The sequence below is a fragment of the Scatophagus argus genome, chromosome 17 (genome assembly GCF_020382885.2).
Source record: "Scatophagus argus isolate fScaArg1 chromosome 17, fScaArg1.pri, whole genome shotgun sequence".
Lineage (NCBI taxonomy): Eukaryota > Metazoa > Chordata > Actinopteri > Scatophagidae > Scatophagus > Scatophagus argus.
In genome coordinates this window covers 16,310,795-16,333,264 of record NC_058509.1, presented here as the reverse complement: position 1 = coordinate 16,333,264, position 22,470 = coordinate 16,310,795, and the positions used below count along the sequence as shown (strand labels likewise).

General features: G+C 40.8%; 1 protein-coding gene across 2 annotated transcripts; it reads right to left on the bottom strand.

Moving 5' to 3' along the window:
* Nucleotides 1-311: 311 nt before the first annotated feature.
* Nucleotides 312-21,896, bottom strand: lpcat1 (lysophosphatidylcholine acyltransferase 1). Of its 2 annotated transcripts, XR_006845880.1 has the most exons (15): nucleotides 21,646-21,896; nucleotides 13,813-13,952; nucleotides 12,753-12,967; nucleotides 11,671-11,783; nucleotides 11,387-11,447; nucleotides 8,773-8,831; nucleotides 6,994-7,028; nucleotides 6,649-6,703; nucleotides 6,430-6,512; nucleotides 6,172-6,297; nucleotides 3,568-3,721; nucleotides 2,886-2,984; nucleotides 2,667-2,808; nucleotides 1,807-2,040; nucleotides 312-824 (listed from the first exon to the last, which is right to left on the bottom strand). XR_006845880.1 is itself a non-coding variant. In XM_046417711.1 (14 exons), exons 1-14 carry the CDS (start codon nucleotides 21,730-21,732, stop codon nucleotides 1,910-1,912), a joined length of 1,500 nt encoding a protein of 499 aa, XP_046273667.1. In that variant the 5' UTR covers nucleotides 21,733-21,896; the 3' UTR covers nucleotides 860-1,909. The 2 variants fall into 2 exon arrangements, 1 of the variants encoding a protein (XP_046273667.1); XM_046417711.1 differs by lacking the exon at nucleotides 312-824 and having other exon boundaries at nucleotides 860-2,040.
* Nucleotides 21,897-22,470: the final 574 nt, after the last annotated feature.

Sequence of the window (22,470 nt, the reverse complement as noted above, 5' to 3'; positions counted from 1 at the left end):
CCAGAATGACTGCTGGAGATGGATCCCCAAATACTGTGAACAGATTCCAGTCCTCCTATGTGGTGGGCTGCGAGCTGCAGCTGCTGTCTTTTATGGCAGATTCCTTTGAGGCAGGAGTATCTGAGAGAGACTGCAGAGAGGCACTGCTCAATGAGCAATTTATATGTTCTCAACAAAGCTTCTTCTTTAGACCCCGAAGGCAGGTCTTAATTGTTAGACGTGATATCTCCACTCCCCCTCTCCCTCTCCTCTTTCTTTGACTGTTTTCTTCTCCCTCCTCCTACCCACCCTCCCTCCAGCTATTAGGAATTGGATTTGGAGCAGAACGATCCATTTAGTCTCTCTCCTCCATCCCTATCCCTCTCTCCCTGCTTCCACACCTCCTCTGTAGGTTTCTCTCATCAAAGCCCAGGCTTAATCTGTCTATTTTTACCTGAAGGAATGAAAGGAAGGGATGAGGTAATGCTTTTCCTGTCCATCAGGTGGGCACTGGTGCATGGGTTCTCTGGTGTGTATAGCTTAGGGAGCTAGCACCACCATGTGGACTCAGAGAAGATGAACCGTTATGAATGCAAAAGCAGGGAGGCGCAACTTAATTAACTTTACTGGATGATTGCCAAGTGATCAAAGGGAAACACTAAAAACCTGACAATAGTATGAGCAGAATCTACAGCTGTGAGTGAGTGAATAAAACTAACATTATAACAATGACAAGCTCACGAAACTTCAGAACCATTGTGTGTCCTCACAGAAGCGCTGCAAGTCCATTTGAGGGAGTCAAAAAGCCTGAAAGCCTTGAGGTGAATGTGAAAGCAGAGCTCCACCTAGTGGTAAAAGACAGCAAGGGACAACAACATAAAACTGATAGCATTTTTATTTGTGAAAAAGAAGCTTATTGGTTTCTGCATTTAACTGAGAAATGAAACATTACAAGAACATGCAGTCACAAAGATACAAAATGTATCAGTCCAGCTTAAACCATCTGAAATCAACATTTAGAACAAGAGAAATGTGCAGGCTTAGGAAATGTGTAATATCTTTCTGTCAGAGGTTTGAAGGATGGATTTGTTGCTATAACAATGTTTAACGATCCTCCTCCCATTCCATAAATATTTTTCTTAGAAAAACTATACAGTTTTAAAATTGTTATTATTATTGAAGGGGCAGAAAAACTATTTTTGGGTAACAATGTGGCCATTATATTTTAGCAAAATTGCCAAAACAAGTTCTCATATTACCAAATAAATTATATAAATAAAATAATAAAAAAAAGTTGGATGGCTTGATTGGTATTTAGACAATAATCCGAATAGATAAATTATCCAAAATGTTTTTGGTTTGTATCTCTGTGGCAGTGACACAGCTCCCTGAAGTAAAGGAATGATTTCTGTGATTTACATGGCAGATCTTTTTTTGGTGCTTTTACTCAGCTTGTTACAGCATTGTGTGTATGCTGAACCTTTTCACATGATATGAAGTTTCTTTGCATGACCGGGCAGTGTGGTAATGTCCCTTTGCCTGAGACTAACAACAATGCTCACCACAACAAAAAAAGTCAAAAAGGGGCTAAAAACTAAACTTCATCAACTAATTTCTTTAATATCTGTACTTTATACATAGGACAATAAATTTAAAATAAATAATTCATTTGCAGAGCAGAAAAAAAACATGTTTCTTAATATAATGGGGACAGCAAAATAAGATCAGTAGAGAGCTGAGATAAGTGAAGGAGCAGAGATTCTGACTCCACTGTGCCACACTGATCAATCCATATCGAACTACCGAACTCTGTTCCACTTTCCCTACCTGCAATTAAAGGCACAGAGGTGGTGGGCAAGTTGCAGCATGTGAAGATACTGTTACATCAGACAGAGAAGGTAAATCGAGCCTTTGGCTTTAAGTCCGATCTTCAGTCATCTTTGTTGTTCTGGACGTGGCAGCTCTTGGGTCGTCCCACGCAGAATTTGCGCGGATGGTTTTTAAAATCAAGGTAATCCTGGATGAAGTATGGGTGCTGCTCTATGATGTGATGAAGTTTATCTGGGAAAGAGGGCAAAATATAGGAAACTGAATTAAATGTTATTAATTTAAAATAGTAAATTAACATGTCTGATACCCTTTTCATTTTTGGTAAAAAAGGACCAGAACAAGGCTAACATTTTATTACATTATATTATTTTTTCAGATATTTTATATTTAAGGTGATATGTGAAGCACATGTTATTCAGTTTATCATTTAGAGGCATCAGCAGAATTACAATGATGATTTCACACTGTTACAAAGAAGATTAACAGCTTCCATTGATCTGTATACTTCAGTTTTACATCGTGTGCAGATGGCAAATCTGCTGTATTCTTTCATGTTAAAAGGAGTAATTGCTTTTATAGGACAAGAGAAATACAGAGTGTACGGAAAGCTTTGAAAGTTTCTAGCAAAGGCAGATGGTGGATGTCCGCAAAGGACTCTGGAACATCAACGACAGACGGTGCTTATCCTTTTCAGTGAAGCCAAGAACAAATCAAATGTGATGGTGACAGCACGGAGGAAGCGATGATAGATGCTGTCAGTCATCTCTACACTGGGCTCATATGTACAAGGATATCACGTCTTTTTTTTTATACTGAAGCTGAAAAATGCCTACAGACGAACAAACACTGGCTCTTACCATATGTGATCTTTTCTGTGTCAGGTCTGTCAAGCGATAAAAACAAGCCTGATAGTTCCACCTCTTTCACTCCCAACATTACTTCCAAGATGGCGGCGAGCTCCTCCTCTTGGACTTCCCCGCCCTCCTCGCTTTCATACATCTGCGCAACAAAACTTAATTCTTAGCGCAGTGACTTCAAACCCGTATCGCACCAGATTCAGTGGTAAATGTGCACACCTTGAAGGCCAGTTTGAGGGTCTTCATTGGCTTGGATGGTCGATGAACAGTAGACAGAGCAATAACAAAGTGTCTGATGTCTATCTGTCCGTCTTCGTGCTGGGAACAAAAAATAAATGAACAAATAAGTATAAAACATTATCACACCAAGGCTTTGTCACCACATTTGTAATTCACCTCCTTTGAATGATAACGATGACTGCTAAGGCATAAAGAATCTGTCATGGATGTAGGAGTAAAAAACTTGTCAATCTAACCAGGATTTCTAAAAACAGAAAGGTGATTAATACCATCAAACCAAACATGGTATCTGGTATCACAGCATCACAGCTGCTGGTACCTTTGAGGTGTTTAATATATTAATTACATTATATATAAATTACACTTACATTAATTAAATTCAAAGGTTTAAAGGTAGTTTAAAATGTTACTCCTTTTCTGTATGATCCATTTTGCCAGCTGATGTTCCTTTTTGACCCAAAGGTCTCAGGTAAAGGTCTTTAAACCCATGAAAACACAGCTCTTGTGACTCACAACCAAGTCTTTTCTATTAGAGCTTTTGTAACATCTTGATATACATTTGATATACATTCTATTTTACCAGTTGGTATCGTAATGGTCTGTTGTAGGTACAAGCCTGTAAGAAAAAGGACTACTGTACCTTGGATGTGTCTGCGTTTACCTGGTCAAAGAGAGTGTGGACTTGTCTGAGTGTGTCTGTGACTGGCAGGCTGAGGAACTGTGCAAAGTCCTCCAGTCCAAGTCGGTCTCCCTGCAGCTTTCTGGCTCTTCTGGCCTGCTCCTCCAGCACTTTCTCAGTAGTTTCTGCTCTCAGCCTGTCAATACACGGTGCACCAGAGGAAATACAAAGAGATCACATCATGCAATAATGTATTAGTCATACTGTAAACACATATGACATATATCGAAACATTGTTTCATGCCTTCACTTCACACATATTCAGAACATCTTTAAGAGCAAATGTCTGAAAGAAAAACTAACATGTGAATATTCTACTGTTGACACCTATAGTATTTTGGCTTGAAATTTAGGCCTTCTATTGCAACTTTTGTTATATATAGTATTCAGAAAAATGTCCAAACTATCAAAGAGTTGGGTGTTTTCTCCCATCAAGATGCTGCCTTCATAACATACTGACAGATACCTTTATTATAAGAAACTAATGGAAGGACAACTGGTTTTTGTAGGAATGTCATTTTACACCTTGCTTATAATTATACAAAATGATGAGAAACCAAACCCTGAGCAAAGTTCTAAGTTTACTTTGACATCATTAAAATGGCACACAGTATAAAAAAATTCACATTTTTTAAGATTTTGATTTAAGCTTTTTAGGACTACGTAGTTTAATTTTAGGTACATAGCCAAATAAAATTCAACCTTTCTGAATAAAATGTTACAATTAAAAAGCAACCCATAAACGTGGAGAAGCGAGAGCTGTGTCTATTCATAAACACGATGAGAGTCATATGATTCAGACAGAATCACTTGACTCTCTGTAAACATTCCCTCCTACTCCGTATGATCAAAAGAATGTTATTATTAGTTGTGCATACTAACCACCTAGTACTAACACACATTATTTCAGTGGGAGGACTGCTCCAAAAATGGAGCTAATTAGCAAAGAACAAGAAAAAATGGATTCCTTTAGGGTATCTGTAACATTTATGTGCTCAAATGATAAAAACATACGCTGATGACAGATGATTTTATAAACATTCTTATTAATCTTAAAAACTGTACGATTGCCTTTCATATCAGCCGTATCTGGTCTAATTAATCAAATAATCACATTATATGCTTAGAGGTATTAGATCACCTGCATATATAACCAGAAGAAGATTGCAGAAGACTGTCTTGTCAGAAAATCTGCACTATATAACATCAAATATTTCCCCATATGATTTTAATTAACTGGATCTTGTTATTCTCAAAGACATACACTATATTGCCAAAAGTATTCACTCACCCATTCAAATAACTGAATTTGGGTGTTCCAATCACTTCCATGGCCACAGGTGTATAAAATCAAGCACCTAGGCATGCAGACTGCTTCTACAAACGTGTGAAATATTGGGCAGCTCTCAGTGAATTCCAGCGTGCTACCATAGGATGCCACCTGTGCAACAAGTCCAGTCGTGAAATTTCCTCGCTACTAAATATTCCACAGTCAACTGGCAGTATAACAACGGGGAAGTGATTGGGAACGAAAGCAACTCAGCCACGAAGTGGTAGGTCACATAAAATGACAGCGGATGCAGAGGCGCATAGGGCGCAGAGGTCGCCAACTTTCTGCAGAGTCAGTCGCTACAGACCTCCAAACTTCATGTGGCCTTCAGATTAGCTCAAGAAAAGTGCGCAGGGAGCTTCATGGAATGGGTTGTCAAGGCCCAGCAGCTGCATCCAAGCCATACATCATCAAGTGCAATGCAAAGCGTTGGATGCAGTGGTGTAAAGCACGCCACTATTGGACTCTAGAGCAGTGGAAACGTGTTCTCTGGAGTGACGAATTACGCTTCTCCATCTGGCAATCTGATGGACGAGTCTGGGTTTGGCAGGTGCCAGGAGAACAGTACTTGTCTGACTGCATTGTGCCAAGTGTGAAGTTTGGTGGAGGGGGGATTATGGTGTGGGGCTGTTTTTCAGGGTTTGGACCCCTTAGTTCCAGTGAAAGGAACTCTGAATGCTTCAGCATACCATGAGATTTTGGACAATTCCATCCTCCCAACTCTGTGGGAACAGTTATGGATGACCCCTTCCTGTTCCAACATGACTCTGCACCAGTGCACAAAACAAGGTCCATAAAGACATGAATGAGTGAGTTTGGTGTGGAACAACTTGATTGGCCTGTCCTGACCTCAACCCGACAGAAAACCTTTGGGATGAATTAGAGTGAAGACTGCGAGCCAGGCCTTCTCGTCCAACATCAGTGTCTGACCTCAGAAATGTGTTTCTGGAAGGATGGTCAAAAATTCCCATAAACACACTCCTAAACCTTGTGGAAAGTCTTCCCAGAAGAGTTGAAGCTCTTGTAGTTGCAAAGGGTGCGCCGACGTCATATTAAACCCTATGGATTAAGAATGGGATGTCACTTAAGTTCATATGCGCGTAAAGGCAGCTGAGCGAATACTTTTGGCAATATAGTGTATCTTCCTACGTGTGTTTCTACACTGTCACCAATAGGTGTCAGTGTTCTTTCATCTCTAGTGCCCCAAAATGTCACATCCACAGTCTGACCAGTCTGACCAGTCACTCTCAACTCACCCCAGGCGACACACCAGCAGGTTGAATTCGAGCAGGCTGCTGTAGTCGTGTATGTGCAGTGGGCCCTGTGATAGGCAGATCTCACGGTCTTCAAAGGACAGGTCTGTGAGTGGAAGCTCCAGCGCCCTATCAGGATGAAGGGAAAGGTTTATGAGGACCTTCACCATGTCTCTGTGTTATTGACACCCAAAACAAACATGTGCAGACAATCCAGCTCTTATAAAAGACACTCATGCAAGCACACTAACACGCACTTACTTGGCCATGAGCTTTCTGACATTGTTGGCAAACAGGGCAGGGTTTTCCTTCTCTTCGCTTGATGGAGTGTAAATAGGCAGATACTAAGGAAAGACAGAGATTGTTGACATAATCCTATTATGAAACTGCAGTGACACGCTATTCATATTCATTACACTCAATACATTAGATGGACAGTATACTAAGTTGTGCTGACTTCTAACTAACTAAACCACTCACCTCTATCTCCATGGGATTATGAGGTTGGCACAGAGTGAGCCACAGGATCTTGAACCTGGAAGATAGAAAGGTTGTCTTTGTCTATACATGACCAGACTGTATGAGGAAGAGAAACAAAAATAATATGATGGATGAATGGACAAGACTGAAGAGACAGGACTGGAGACAATGGATAGCTCCCTTTACCATCTTACTGTGTTTTGTCTTGAAGGAAAATAGGTCAGGTCACTGGTGCTTTTACTACATACTAAGTAGAGGGCAGTAGAAGTTCTATGTGTGTGTGTGTGTGTGTGTGTGTGTGTGTGAAAAAGTGCAGGTGAATGAAAGAAAGAGAGAAACACTCACGCTCCAGGGCCTCGCCACGTCCATGTAACAGTATCCTGTGGAGAGGAAGGAGAAAGAGGAAATGGCTCAGGACAAATGCACAAACATGTCATGAAGTCAATTTCCCATAACTAACAGAAGTGATGTCTGTTATTCTTCTCTGTTGTCTGCAAGTGTGTGTACGTTTGTGGGTGCTGAGGACAACTGAAAACCCATTTCCTTTATTTGTATTACTCATTACAAACAACAAACAAGCCACACTGATACCGAGACGCAATATTTCTCAGCCAACATCTCAAATTACACTTCATTGTTAATACTGCAGTCCTGTGACATGATAATGTAACTTTCATTTAAAAGGGAAACTCCATGAGTTTTACACACTGAAGTCTGGGTACAGGTCTTACGACGTACCACTGCAGGCCTATAAAGCTGCGTGAAGTGTGACAGATTAACTGGCTACGTTGGTTGGGTCTGAAAAGTGAAGAAGTATGAACATCTCCAGAAGTTACAAAAGCGTTATAGGAAAGCAATGCAATGAGTACTTTTTCAAAGTGTAAGTAAGGTCAAGGGGAACTGAAAGTAGAGCATAAAAATTCATGCTTTTGTAGATCCACTTTTTTCAATAATCCGTGAGAAAATATGGTCATTTACGAATCCACTATGGTTAATAGCAGGGCAGGAAATATTCTTTCCACCTGCCACTGTGGCTGTGACATTGTCTAACTGCATGTGAAAAAGAAAAGGGCAAAAGAAGGTAAATATTTAAACTCTTAAGGAAAATACTGACATTCTCTGTCTCTCTCATAGTGCACGCACACGCACAAAATCATGAACTGATAACGCAATGGTGCGGCCGTTCTTAACAGAATGCTGCTCTTCAGCCTGTTTAGTGCCTGGCGTGTTTCATGACAGCTGTATCCTCCAGGGATGATTTCAGTGTAACTAAACCTTGCCTGAGAGACTAAACTTCCTAAAGTTTAATATGCACAGATTTATCACTTTATGCGGTCATCTGGACTAAGTAAACAATTCTGTTGTGTGAGCACATCTCAAGACTGATTAAACAGCATACTGATAACATCATTTTCAACAGATGCTGTCGGCTTCTATTCATGCGTGTGGTGTTGAACATTTGTAATGTGGATTCAGAAAGCTGAATCTGCATTCATGTGGCTCTTTAACAATTAGCATTTTGTGCGATTCGTTTCCAAAACTTGTGGCTCAGTGTAAAGTGTTTCTTGTTGTTTCCATTTTCAGTTGCAAAGTTTCACTCTGGCTAAATGATGAGATGGAAACAGTTGGAATGGAAACACTTCTGGTAGAAGTCAAGTCACTCTGTTAGTGTGTGGTTTTTTTTTAAGGTTTTCTTTGCCTCACTTAACTGCCGTGTGCTGCCACGTTGTTAAGTCAGCACAGTGACTAAAACCAGCCCAAAGGGAAACAGTGACAAAAGCTTTCTAGGGAAACAGACAAGAAAAAGTCGGTAATAAGAAGTGCATAATTCATGAGAGAGTGAGGAAAGGTGCTGAGAGAGAGACATGAAACCTGTGTGCGTTTGTATGTGTGTGTGTGTGTGTGTGTGTGTGTGTGTGAATGAGTGTGAGAGAGAGATATAGATTGAGAGAGAAAGAGGGGGATGAAATATCACCCTACTACTGCCGTCATTCAACACAAGGAAAAGAAACCATTACATCACAGGTGTGTGACAGTATGTGTGGGTTTGTGTACATGTTGTATTTAGAGGTGGAGTGTCCAAGGTTGCAGGTATGGAGAGGATTAAAAGAAATGTGTGTTTACCAGTGTGTTTGGGTAGCGTAGCACCACAGGCTGCACTGGGAGTCCTGGTATAAAAGCACCTGAGAAACACAAGACATGAGGGAGATGGTGAGGTGAAACTGGATTTACCACTACTTTCATTTTAATTCAATTACTACAGGTACATATAATCAGCAAAAGTTATGATGTACTATATTACGTTGTTCTGGTAACAGGGTTTTTCTACACATTTCAAGTGACTTGAACACAGTAGAGTATTGGTTTGAATCAGCCAACAACCTCAGCATAACCTCCAGCCCTGGCAGATGAGCTCTCTGTGGAGACTCTATAATGTCCTGCTGCTGACAGACAAGCTAATAGAAACTACATACAGTATTTATTACCGGGGGGGGGCATGAAAGTGACGGCTCTATTAAGAGGCCTTTAGAAGACTGGAAGTATCTGCAAAGCACGGCATGCATGGGCAGCACAATGCACATTAAAAACACACACGCATACACACACACTCACACCGCTGCTCTGCTGTGCTGGGAGCGAGCAAAGAGATATAACTAGAGGAGACACATCCAGTGAGCACTGGTACCACACAACAGACAGATCAAGCTGGACAAACACACGGACACACACACACACGCAATGCAGGACAGAGTGTGACCAACAAGGCTTACTGGGAATGACAGAATTACAGAGTGGAAGAAAGGGGATTAGACAGAGCAGGCAGGGAACAATGCTGACAGTATAACACACATACACACACATCCCACACAAGGGATGTGAGCAGAAAAACAAGACCAAAAAAGATCAGGTGCAACACTCATGTGTCCTGTTGAGGCATCCCAACACCGCTGGTCCAACATGAAATTAATTTGCCAAGACATCTACACCTGGATTTGGCAGCCATGCAGTCAACTCCATGCATAAATAATCATTTACGAGTCCAGGCACACTAAATGAAATGAATACTGAACAAAGTGATCACAAGCAGTCACTTTATTAATACACAGACACACCACTGGCTGGAAATTACCAAGAACAACAGCCACTCACTGTTCTGAGCTCGACAATGATCAGCTTCTCCAGGGAATACCAACCCTCATTTGGACTCACAATGTTTCTTCTACACTAATAACTTTAACCACAGGAGTTATGTTTAGGTGGGTTAGGACTACGAGTCCATACCAATACCCACACTTCCAGTATTAGATATGTCGTGAGAGGTTTTACCAGAAACTGTCACAGAGCGCTAGTGCCAGTGAAAATGTCAAGTATGTGGAAGTCTATGAGAGTTCACCAGGACACGCTTGGTTAATAAGAACCCATTTTGCATGCCAAGACAAATACTGTACATGGCTCAGTTGAGATCAATGTTTGGTTGGGACAAATAAGTGAAGATCAGGCCTACAGTATAGAGTTACAGTCATATGACATTCTGTAAGTAATAACTGTTGCTATTCACTATGATAGTATGCTGATGTTTAGCAGGTGCATTATACAGATAAAAGTATTCTGACAGGGGGGTTTTTCAGGTGTTGGGCTCAGAGCCTTACCTCCAGTGAAGGAAAATCTTAATGCTTCAGCATACCAAGACATTTTGGACAATGCTATGTTTCCTACTTTGTTGCAACAGTTTGGTGAAGGTCCTTTTCTATTCCAGCATGACTGTGTCCAAGTGCACAAAGCAAAGTCCATAAAGACATGGTTGGATGAGTTGGTGTGGAAGAACTTGACTGGCCCACACAGAGCCCTGACCAAAACCCCATCCAGCACCTTTGGGATGAACTGGAATGGAGACAGTGAGCCAGGCCTTTTTGTCCAACATCAATGCCTGAGCTCACCATTGCTCTAAAAATCCCACAGAAACACTCCAAAATCTTGAGGAAAGCCCTCCCAGAAGAGTGGAAGCTGTTATAGTAAAAAGGCGTGACCAACTCCATATTAATGTCTATATATTTAGAATGTGGTGTAATGGTCAGGTGTCCTAGTACTATAGCACTATATAGTGTACATATAGTGTCTGTTTACTCCACTTACCATTTTAGTTTAGCATGTTAACATTTGCTAATTAGCACAAAATAGTACAATAAAGTACAGCTGAGAGTGATGGAAATGATGTTAGTTAAGAAGAATTAAAATGTTTAAACCTATTCATATTAATAAACATTATTTATATAGCACCTTTCAAAAAATTAAAACAAACTAAAATTACATAATAATCACAGAAAAGAAATTTTAACAAGGTGATGTAAAACACGAGAAAATGTTTAGCTTACTGATTTCTTCAGGCAGGTCATTCCAAAGTCTAGGAGCCCTGACTGCAAAAGACCTATCAGCTTTTTAAACTAACCTAGACCTTGGAATTACCAGAAATGACAGAGACAAGGGGGAAGGAACACAACACAATAAACGTGCAGGCAAAGGCCATAACATGTAATAAAAATTTTGCTAGATAGCTTGGTGAGACACCTCTCAGGGCTTTACAAGAAGGAATAAACACATGCATTATCTGAATACAATTCACCACAATAAGGTCATTCATGTTGGTAAGGACAGACATACACGGACACACACACGCACACACACTCTCCATACCCCTGGTTTCATGACGCCTAAAACAGGAAGGGGATTGAACACATACCAGGCTTGAATAAGATGAGACCCGACCTGTTGGTGCATGTGCCCTCTGGGAATATCATGATCTGGAACAAACATACACACATTAAAGTACACAACCACACACTACCAGATGCATCTGGCTTTTACTCATTGTTTTAAATCGGCCTTGAGGTGTGTGAACTGTGGGTGACTCCCTATATTTATGCTAACACCTTTCAGTTCCCACGTGGTGAGAGCAGAGGTTAGAGCGCCGTTTCTCAGCATGTATGTACAGTATGGATTTATGTGCATTCTCATGTATGTTACCTGAGGCCACTCTCCTCCAGACCGGGCTCTCCGCTTGATCTCCTCCACAGTTTTTCTTCTGGACCCCTGATCCGACCGAAACACAAACACCGGTCTGATGTAGCTGATCAGAGCTTCGAGGACAATGAAACATTTTGGAATTATGCAAGAGCAAGAGAGAGAAAACAACAATGTTTCAGTAAATTCATCTTCAGAACATTCATTTAAACCAGAAGAAAAGTGAATTAATTGCAAGCATTAGTGAAGAGTTCCCTTAATGTAAATATGGTTAATTTAAAAATCATGTTGGAATATTTTAGTAGTTTGTAAGTACATTTAGACATTTGAATAAGCTGTCAGACCTAAAAAAAATAGATAAGTTACAAAGATACCTCACTGGTGCCATGCAAAAGATAGAGATACAACTATTTGTCAAATCAGAACTACATCAGAAGACAGTGAGCCATAAAGATCCATGTTGAGAAGTTTGACAGGAAGTGATCCATTAATGTATGTACAGTTAAGCATCACTCTTTCCAACAATAGTTTTTTTTCCCCACTCATTTTCACCAAAATAAACCCATTTGTTTTTTGATGGTTTACACAAATGTTGGGTCCCAGTGCTTCTACAAATTGCTGCTTCCAGCTACAGGAAGAGACTACTGACTGTCTGCATGTGGAATTAATAGTCACAGACACATTCTAGTTTTGTGAAGGACAGAATACCTGGATGTCTCAAAAAGCTGAGTCTAAATTAAGAGAAAACTGCTTTGAAACTGTGGTTATTCAGTATTTAATTCAAAAATATTTGTAGTCAGACCATCTAACTTCTGAAGCAAATTCACTGTTTGCATTTATTTATGAAATATATCAAAATCAGCATAACAATATAAAATTCATATTGCTCAAATGTTATCTGCCGTTAACTTCTTTTCAAAATACAGTCTGGGACTTTCCACACAGCATTTTGCATTGTGTCCCAGCGATTTGCATTAAATGGAAATATGTTGTGTTATTATGGATCATACTGAAACTGCATTGTAATTTTAATTCTTTATGTAAATCTGTGAGCCATACAGGAGATGAAAATGTGCATTACTCACTGCCCCACACGGGAATACTCCTGCTCTCCAGTTTGGTGACAATGGAGCACATGGTCATGGTGACCGGGATGGCATCGAAGTAGGAGGAGTGCGGTGCCACGGTGAGAATGGGAACTTCAGAGGATGCCGCCCGCTCCCCTTTCACCTTGATCCAGTGGAAACCTCCGCAAAACCACATGGCTCGCATGATCACTCGTAGACACACGTCTATAAACCTGATGAAGGACACGCACACACCACTTAACCAAAAACATGTTTTTTAAATGTCCAGGGTAGGTATCCCAAAGGTCCAGGGATGTGACTGACTGAGTCTGTCACCTTCAACTTGCCCCTCTTCTTTCTCTCCCTCTATGTCTGTACTATATGTACTGTGATGAAAGTCAATATAGAAATCCCCTTTACACATGAAATGTTTCGGGCTTGTCACTTCTAAAACATCTATATCAGTTTTATATACAAAAATGACATGGCTTTAATCTGATCATGCGTCAAATCTATTCACATACCATCAATGGACACTGAATATCAATGAAATGAAACCAGTAGGGGTGGCACGGTGGTGCAGTGGTTAGCACTGTCGCCTCATAGCAAGAGGGTTCCAGGTTTGAATCCTGGTCTCGGCCCTTCTATGTGGAGTTTGCATGTTCTCCCTGTGCCTGCGTGGGTTTTCTCCGGGTACTCCGGCTTCCTCCCACAATACCAAAAACATGCACATTAGGTTAATTGCTAACTCTAAATTGCCCCTAGGTGTGAGTGTGAGAGTGTGTGGTTGTCTGTCTTTGTGTGTTGGCCCTGCTATTGACTGGCGATCAGTCCAGGGTGTACCCTGCCTCTCGCCTGTAGTCAGCTGGAATAGGCTCCAGCTCCCCCGCAACCCTGACGGATAAGCGGCATAGAAAATGGATGGATGGATGGATGAAACCAGTAGATATTCATTTCTCATTTTCAGCAGACATCATTAAAAGCCATCGGGAGCTAAATAGAAGACTGTGGTAGACAAAAGGCTTGTATGTTTAGCTCTTTGTTTGCTCACACACACATAAATATCCATCACACACACCTCCTCCACCACGACTGCGGCTCAATGACAAACTCGGAGCGACCCAGGGAGGCTGCGAAGGCGAAGGGCCACGCCAGCAGCATGAGGAAGGACACCAGGAGCAGCCGCACCGGAAACACGGTGACAGACATCAGTCCAATCTGCAGAGACACAGAACAGAGACACGAGTATGAACAGTCACATTGTGAACATTCCTCTGCACTCCCACAAACCCTTATTCACTGTACTATCACTTTACATTCCTATGGCCTTTTAGCCAACTGTAAAGCAATCATTACTCCAGGTTCTGTACATACTGTACATTCCTATACAGTAGACTAATACAGTAGACATTCCATCTGTGACTTCAGAAAGGAAAAAATAACAATCTATCAACCACACTAACAGTTACGTTCAAGCACCTTTAAAACAAGATAAACAAGATCCCTGCATTCATTAGAAGTCTAAATACTTTTAGATACTATTTAGATATTTTAAATACGTTTTAATTTTAATTTTAGAAAAAAATCTTGGATTACGTTGAGGTTTATCATAATAAGTTGGGACTCCATGTAAAACAGATCTGCATCTCGTTTTTGACACATATTCTTTTGCACAACAATGAACTTATTTTGAATTTGATAGCAGCAACACGTTTCAAAACAGTTTGGAACGGGGAAACACAAGACTGGGAAAGTTGTGCACTGCTCAGAAAACACCCGTTTGGGACCTTCAGCATAGGGGGTGGGCAACGGGGCCAAAAAAATCATCATCATCCATTTAATCAGTCACAATCTACAATCTAAATTCTTTCCAATGTCCTCTCAATTTTGAAGTCATCTGTGGATTATATTTCAACATTAACATTTTATCATTGTATTAAAGTTAGTTTCCACTGGTTATAACTCATGTTGCATTATTTGCAATATGTCACCCAAGGAAACGCCATGTGAAGTAAGTATAAGTATTTATCTCTTATTTCGAGATTAAGGAGCATTTTTTTGTATTTACATTTATTCATAGATACATCTAATATACAACTGATTTCAAAGCAAAAAGAATTCATATGGATTCAAGGACATATTTGTTTTTTTCTAGTAACTCGTCCCAACTAATAATGTTCTGCAGTTTTGTTGCTTTTAACCTTGCACAGGGATGATCTAGTTGGGCAATATGACTGTAACACAGGAGCCAATCTCTTATTTACTGACAGTGTGGTGGTTCATAGCAGCAGAGAGTGGCAGTGATGTCTGTAGTCTGCGTTCAACTCCACTGCTGAGCTAGCATTGAGAAGAAGCACTGCTTGTGATACTGGGATCAGCCTCCTCAACAGGGTGGAGAGAAAAATACTTTCTCAGGAATGTTTAACCTCCAGGCAGTCGCAAAACATGTGAATAACTGTGCCAGTCTGAAAACAGCTTGTGTAGATTTATTTTGCCTATTTCATAGTCATCATTGTTAAATGTACAAGTTCTTTCACTCGCTGTCTCGAAACAACAGAAGATGATTTATTTATTTTTTTTTATTTATTTGGCTTAGCTGAAATCTTGCTTCTAACATTTGCCACCTTTGTCATGTTTTTACTGTGCATGTTTACTGAGCGTACCACCAAATAGTCTTTAAAATGAAATGACCTGTCAGCAGCCTCTTGATGGAGATGCATCTCGGATGTGTGTGAACAACACATGTGTTCAGAAAGGTAGAGGTTGGCTGACTGTTCGGTATCATCAGAAGAGACCTTTCGCTTTTGCATGACACCTGTGAGGTTTTACTGTATAAATACTAAAGTAGGAAATGAGATAAGGGAAGTCTGCAAATAGTGTGTGAGTTCAGTGTAAGTCAGAGTACAGAGATGAGATGTCAGCTGACTGATGTGTCATGTCTTTTCTCTTGCTGTAATGAGAGAGATGTGGTGTGTGTGTTAGTGTAGTAACAGGGTCACAAAGTCACGGCCCCCAGTGTAAATTCAGACTGTGTGACATTTTAAGCCCCCCTCCCCGTTCGACCTCGGGTCGATCTCTTCATCACGCTCCCTCGTTCCCCCCCCCCCCTCCCTCTCATCAACCTCCCAGCCTGCCTGTACAGTAATCTTCAATCCCGGAGGAATTCCTCTCCTCAGCTATCATCCATCCATCAGTCTCTCACTGCCCATGTCTATTTGCTCAGCTGCACCTTCATTCATCATGCTGCTTTCCCTTCAACTGATTTCCTCCTACTTTGCATTGATATGCTTTTTGTGGCCACTCTGGGGAATCATATGTGACGCCCCCCCCCCCCCCCCTTCCTGTCCCGCCTTTCTTTCCTTTGCTGTGTATTTCTCTCCACGGAGGAGCCCAGGTGCACACTGCAGGGCTGTATTAATAAATAAACAGTAATGTGGGTGATTTGTGATGCTCTAACGCCTCTCCATGCCTCACCACCCCCATGGCTGACGCACAGCGTGCTCATCATCAGAGCTTAACGAATCCATCTGGGAGGATCTGCTGACATTTTCTCAGGAGGTGGCATGAGAATGAGCTGGGCGGGTCGGAGAGGAGCAATTTCTAGTGTTTCATGAGAGTACTGGCCCATCCACTCCTGGTGACTTGAAATGTGCTACTAAGATACGCTTCTGCAGTGCTGGGCTTACTTTTACCAAACGTATTCCCTCAGAGATATAAAAAAGCAGAGTAACTTATCCAAATGTAGCAATGAGGCCTCAAAAGCCTTCTCTTATGTGCGCTGTTGCACATGGAGAATTTTTTTTATTCCATTCAATCATCTTCATTGTCCAGACCTGCCCAAATTACCCACAATGCAACATGACTGCTGACAGTTGAGTCGAACATTGAGGTGTGTTAAGCTCATGGCGACATTACTTGAGGACATTTATGAGATTACACACAGCTTCCTCTGAAGTCACAAAAAGTATTCTACAACTTTTTTCATCTATGCAGCCACACTATGCAAGACCTGTGAACACACTCTCATGTGTTCCCCTTTATGGGTTTCCTAATGAAACACTCACAAAATAGTGTGGCAAAATATCTAAAACAAGCAAGAACGCTTCTACTTCACTTCTACCCAGAGTCAATGAATCTGTCTGCACATTTCTTTATGGAGTGTTCACTATAAAAATACAATATTAAGCTCAGTATTATGATGTGAAATGTGAGTTTATCACAATAACAAAGCACTAAACTAAAGCATAAAAGATCTTTTCATAAGACTTTATTTGTCCATCAAACAGACAAGGCAGAGATAGTGACACGATTAGCTGCTGAAACATCCAAACCAAAACAAATGTCACAATAATGACAATAATTCATTTGTCTCATTATCTATTATTGTATCTATCATATATTTATTTAATATTTAATAGGAAGTGTAAGCCTGACATTATATGTAAGTGAAATCAGTAAAGGTAAAAAGGCACAAAGAAGTCCTGTTGTCTGCCTGAATTATTACGTAGACTAAAAGGCAGTAAATGTCTTTCGACCTGAGGGTAACATCCAATGATTTGTAAGCCATTCTGTTTAACGACTCTGGGAGGGCCCAATGGTCTCATTGGTCTCACACACATACACCTTCTGGAGTAATGGAGTAACTAAGGTCATCCTACAGCTGGTCACTTCCACTGTCACACACACACATATGTACGTATGTATGTCAACTTCATTTAAATGATTTAAATCAAATTATTTGAAATACTTGACTGAATCTGAAGTATTTTTATCTGGAATTAAGCAAGTGCCGACTCAATAACAGCTACATCGCAGATATTTAAAAAAAATCATTAAATTCATTTAAGCTTTCACTTTTCATTGTTCTATCTAAAATCATTTTTCCTATCAAGAAAAGATAAACCTCATAGTTTTGTGTGAGCAGCAAAAGGTTCAGATACTGATCAGACAAAACACATCACCAACAAAAGCTCAACAAAATAAAGAACACACCGAAAGACAAGTGACAAGAAAACACAACAGTAATAATGTCTTAACACGACAGGCAAAGAACTGGACACATTAAAAACCTCGACTTAAAGATGGCACTAGATGAAAAGTCAGGGGATTGAAGTTTTTACATTTCATCCTTTGCAGATCAATGATATCTCCAAAGAATATCAATGGAATCCAACTGATATTTTCGGACAAAAAATGTCATGCTCACGATGACATTAGAGACAAAGTCAGGAGATCTCTATGCATCATCTCAGAAACATGAACATCTGTACAAAATTTGGTGGCACATCATCAGGTAGACCTTTAGGTGGTGCAGGTGGGAAAGTCAAAGTAACACCAAAATCAGTAGGTTTGATCCTCTGGGGTCTATGAATACTGTTGTGATACAGTATTTCAGCAGTGGAGTGACCTACAGACTGGCACCTGCAGCCACACTGCTAGCATGGCTCTAAAGAAAGCAGGAACGACCACACTACTGCTGAGAGGCTGATGTGAACCTTGGAAGTAGAGCTACGCTCTCCTTTTCCAGGCGGAAAAAATGACACAGAAAACCATGTGTATCTTCTTATAGGTTGTAATGTATACCATATATATTGTGTTATAAATATAATGAATATATTTATTGAAATCAGCAAATTTGAAAAATTGTTTTTAGCCATGCAGTGGGACACTATTACATACTTTTCCATATCGTGCCACATAACACCCAACTCCCCCGTGCAATGTGAACCAGTGCACGTCTAACTGCTCAATACGCCCTGAAGTGACGGCTAATTGCCCAGAGTTAGTTGTTTTCGATGAGCAAAGGGAAGTGTGCCCTGATTTCCCCATGGGAGAAGAAGGCACTCTACCTGTCCTTATGTTTGTCATGTTGGTGGTGCAGACCGAGGTAGTACAACCTGTTACACACACAAGCAAACTATTAAAAATTAGTTTTTATAAAAGGAAGAAAAATGTGTGTCCTTTCCCACTTAGATTCTGTTTATGTATTTTTATATCAAGGATCGTGTTCATACTCAGGAAGCCAGCATTTTCATATTCCTAATAATATGCCCAATGGGTAAGAGAATATAGTGACAACATACCATATAAACTGAACTCATGCAAACCACAAAACCCAGCAGTAATACCAGATAGCTCTTCAGAGATGAGCTTTGCAGAAAAAGTGATGCCAAAAACTTAGTTCACTTCATTAAAGATTTTTAAACTGCTAAAAAGGACTGGACTGAGCAATATTTCCTGTAACTTAAATGATGTAAATGTCACTTCTGAGTATACTATAAACTGGACACATAATGTTATGTTTATTTGCATTTAAGACCGTGCAAGCCATATAAAATGAGCTGTAGACGTATAAAAACTGGCCGATACAGTCGCTTTTAGGCACAATGGCAGGAACGGGTGCAGCGTCAGCACTGTTGTTGCCAACAAACAGAAACAATAAATGATTAATTAATGTGAAGCTGAATTTAAATCACTACAAGCATTTTGATCAGGGCCACCAGGGATTCCTGAACCACAATAAACTGCACCAGTGAATAAGTGCACCAGTGGATTGGACTTTAATACTGAAATAGTTAAAAATATCATACCATTTCTCTCTGATTATTTGAGATATTCACTGAGATTTAAGGAAACTCCCGATCCTGTGTCTCATGGCAACCCTATCAACTGTCACCGGTACTTTGACTGCAAGTTGGCAACCATATCCTCATGATGTTCACTGTTCAACAATGCGTGACTCAGCTGGGGTGAGTGCTGCTGTCTGTCTGTCTCTTTCAGTTGCTGACCTTGCTGGTCTACAGTCCTGCTGATAATGCTCAATGGAAATGAAAAAAAACAGGCGACGACCACATGAAGGGGCGGCGGATGTGCACGTGCGTCAAACAGCACTTGTCATCTCAAAAAGTCAAATCCAAAAGTATACTAGAAAAACACACACCATGCAGGCTCTATGAGAATGCCTACAGCATATAACAAGTTTTTTTTCCTCACTGTGTTTGTAAAACAGAACACATCAGCAGAGCAACAGAACAAAGCGAAGTCTTCATTTAGACAGAGCTCGTGCTTGTTTACATGAGACTTTGTGCGTGCACACGAGCTATGTCCACACATGTTTGTGAAGTGGAAAAACACACCTCGCTGACACATTACAAGCAAGCAGTGGGAGGTGTGAACCAGACACAGAGACACAGAGACACACATGGTCCAGCGTACATTCACTGGACTGCTGGCACAGACTGTTTACAATCTGCTGCAAACTCAGACATGCAGTAATAAAGATATTCTTCCAGCCTGAACAAGACTGAGGAAAAATCTAGTTAAGGTATTTTGCAAGCCAAACTGAAGTGATCAGAAACCAAGTTAAAAAGCATGGTTCACTGCAGTGAAAGCATGCAGAACCAATAAGGCAACAGGCCGGGTTTACCACTTTTCTCAGTGGAATGCATTTGCTGGGGTAAGACAGTGCTGATATAAAGGCCCCTTTTCTGAGCCCTGTGCTCTGTATGTTTTGTTCTGAATGAAAGCAGGTACCTCCGGGCTCTGGAGCTATGGAGAAACAGATAAACCCGATGGAGCGCAGCAGAGGAAGTGTAAGTGTACTTCCTCCTCTTGTCTGATTGTGTGACTTTCTTTCAATGCAGTTTGTTTCAGACAAGTTCATCTAACCTTCACTCCACTTCAAAAATTTGTTTTACATTTGCATGAAATAGATAAAATCACTCACTGAGCAAGTTTTAGTCAGGTTAGTTGAGTTGGACCACCTTAGTGGTGTGTATCCAGGGCAGTCATTCAGTCAGCAGACTGCACCAATCACTAAGCATGAGAAGCTATTGATCCATTGGCTGATTGATGAGGAGGCAGAGTAACGTCTTCCAGCGTTAAGAAATCATCAATTTCCATGGGTGAATTAGGATGTCACCACAGCTGTAGCAGAATATATAACCTACCACTTCCATGTTAGGACTCCAGTTACCCTGTTCATACCAGTATGACAGGTGAACAATAGAGTTATGTCATGCATTTTGTGCTTCCCATGAACTAGACTTAATTAGCAGTTTGTTCAGTGAAGATTCAACTCTCTTGGATCCATCCAGGAAAACGTGGGGTAGTGTCTGATACTGACACCACAAGTCTCAGATAACTTACAATAGAGCATATTGGGCCACATGGCAGTTACATGTAACTGAAGACCAAAAAAAAAGAATATACGTGAAACTGAAAACTGCTTGGTCTTTGTTTCCTTCCCAAATCTGAGTTTAATGTGAGAGTGCACAGGTGTTGCTCTTATCTCTGTAGACAGCACGGACTCTACTGAGGGCTAAGCAGTTAGCAGTCACAAAATAAAATGTTTATTGTCCAGTAGAAGGTCTGACAATAAAATCTGAAGTGAGCCTAAGATTTAGTATGGGTCTATAGGACACTCAGGAATAAAGAGAAATCCCTTGCTTAGCTAAAAAGACGGGGGTAAACCCTAGTGAAGTACACTTACTGCATGCACAAGAAGGAGACACAGTTTCTGGTTTTTCTTTGACTTGTTTGTCTAAACTGTTTGCCATCCTTTAAGGACCAGTTAAACGCGTACCTTGTGCTCCTTGTCACCGGCTACAACCAGAAAACCAGTGAGGGAACAACATTACCCAGAAAGAAGCTTGCGTCACTTTTCCTAAGTTTGAAGGGTATTTTCCAGGATTTTTTATAATACTGAGTTTACACATTTTATCACCAGAGAGTAAACTGCTTCATAAAACTGGACATCCTGCGTCCCGTCAGCCCGAACGAGGAGGAGAAAGTTTAGCTAGAAAAACCACACGGCCAACACACACTACGCACCTGGCAGTAGCTTAACACGACGAAAGGTGCTGTTTGACGGGAACAAAAATCATTTCTCATTCATTATATAAACTCTTACCTTTATTTTCTCTGTCACGGTGAATTTCAGCTCGTGGACAAACGGGTTTCTAGCCACTCTGGAGGGACGACTGTTTGATGACTTCATTGCTGAAGACCTGACAGACAACACCACCCCAAAAAACAGAAAAGCGGTGTCCAAGATGTCCCGTACTGTCAGTTGAGCTGTTACTCCACAGGCTCTTAACCAGTTCACAGCCCACCCTCCTGTGACTGCTACAGAGGAGTCGGTCACGCTGGGCGTGGAGGAGGGATCAAGCACAAAAGCTCGGCAGATGAAGCGACATGATTTCCGGTTGTACGGTTCAAAATAAAGCTCCCGGTGTCCGTGGCTGGCATTGAGACACAGCAGCCTATTTTTTAGCGCTGCAGCGAAAAGAAAATAAATGTGCTACTTCGTCATGATATGCACTCCCAAATAAGTATCACATGGGATGGAATGAAAAGGAAAAAAGAAAAAAAAAACTGCACGTTGTAAGTTTGAATATGTGCGTCATTATGTACTGTCTAAGGTCTTTCAAACGTTGCTTCGCATGGTCACAAATCTCCAATTTTCTTCATCTTTAAAATTTGTCGTAACATTTCTGTAACCATCTTTGTAACATTCTGAAATATACTTTATATACTGAGACTTTGGCAAATAGCTGTAAGCAGAATCGTGTTCAAGCTTTTATTTTGAAAGCACTTCGCATGCAGGCACCCCCACACGTGCCCGTGTGATTTATATTCGCATATAAAAGTGCCCGATCCAATAAAATCAACCTGTTTAATTGTGAACACGCAACAGTGTACCACAGGTCTGTAAGCGTGCTACAAACCGTGCATT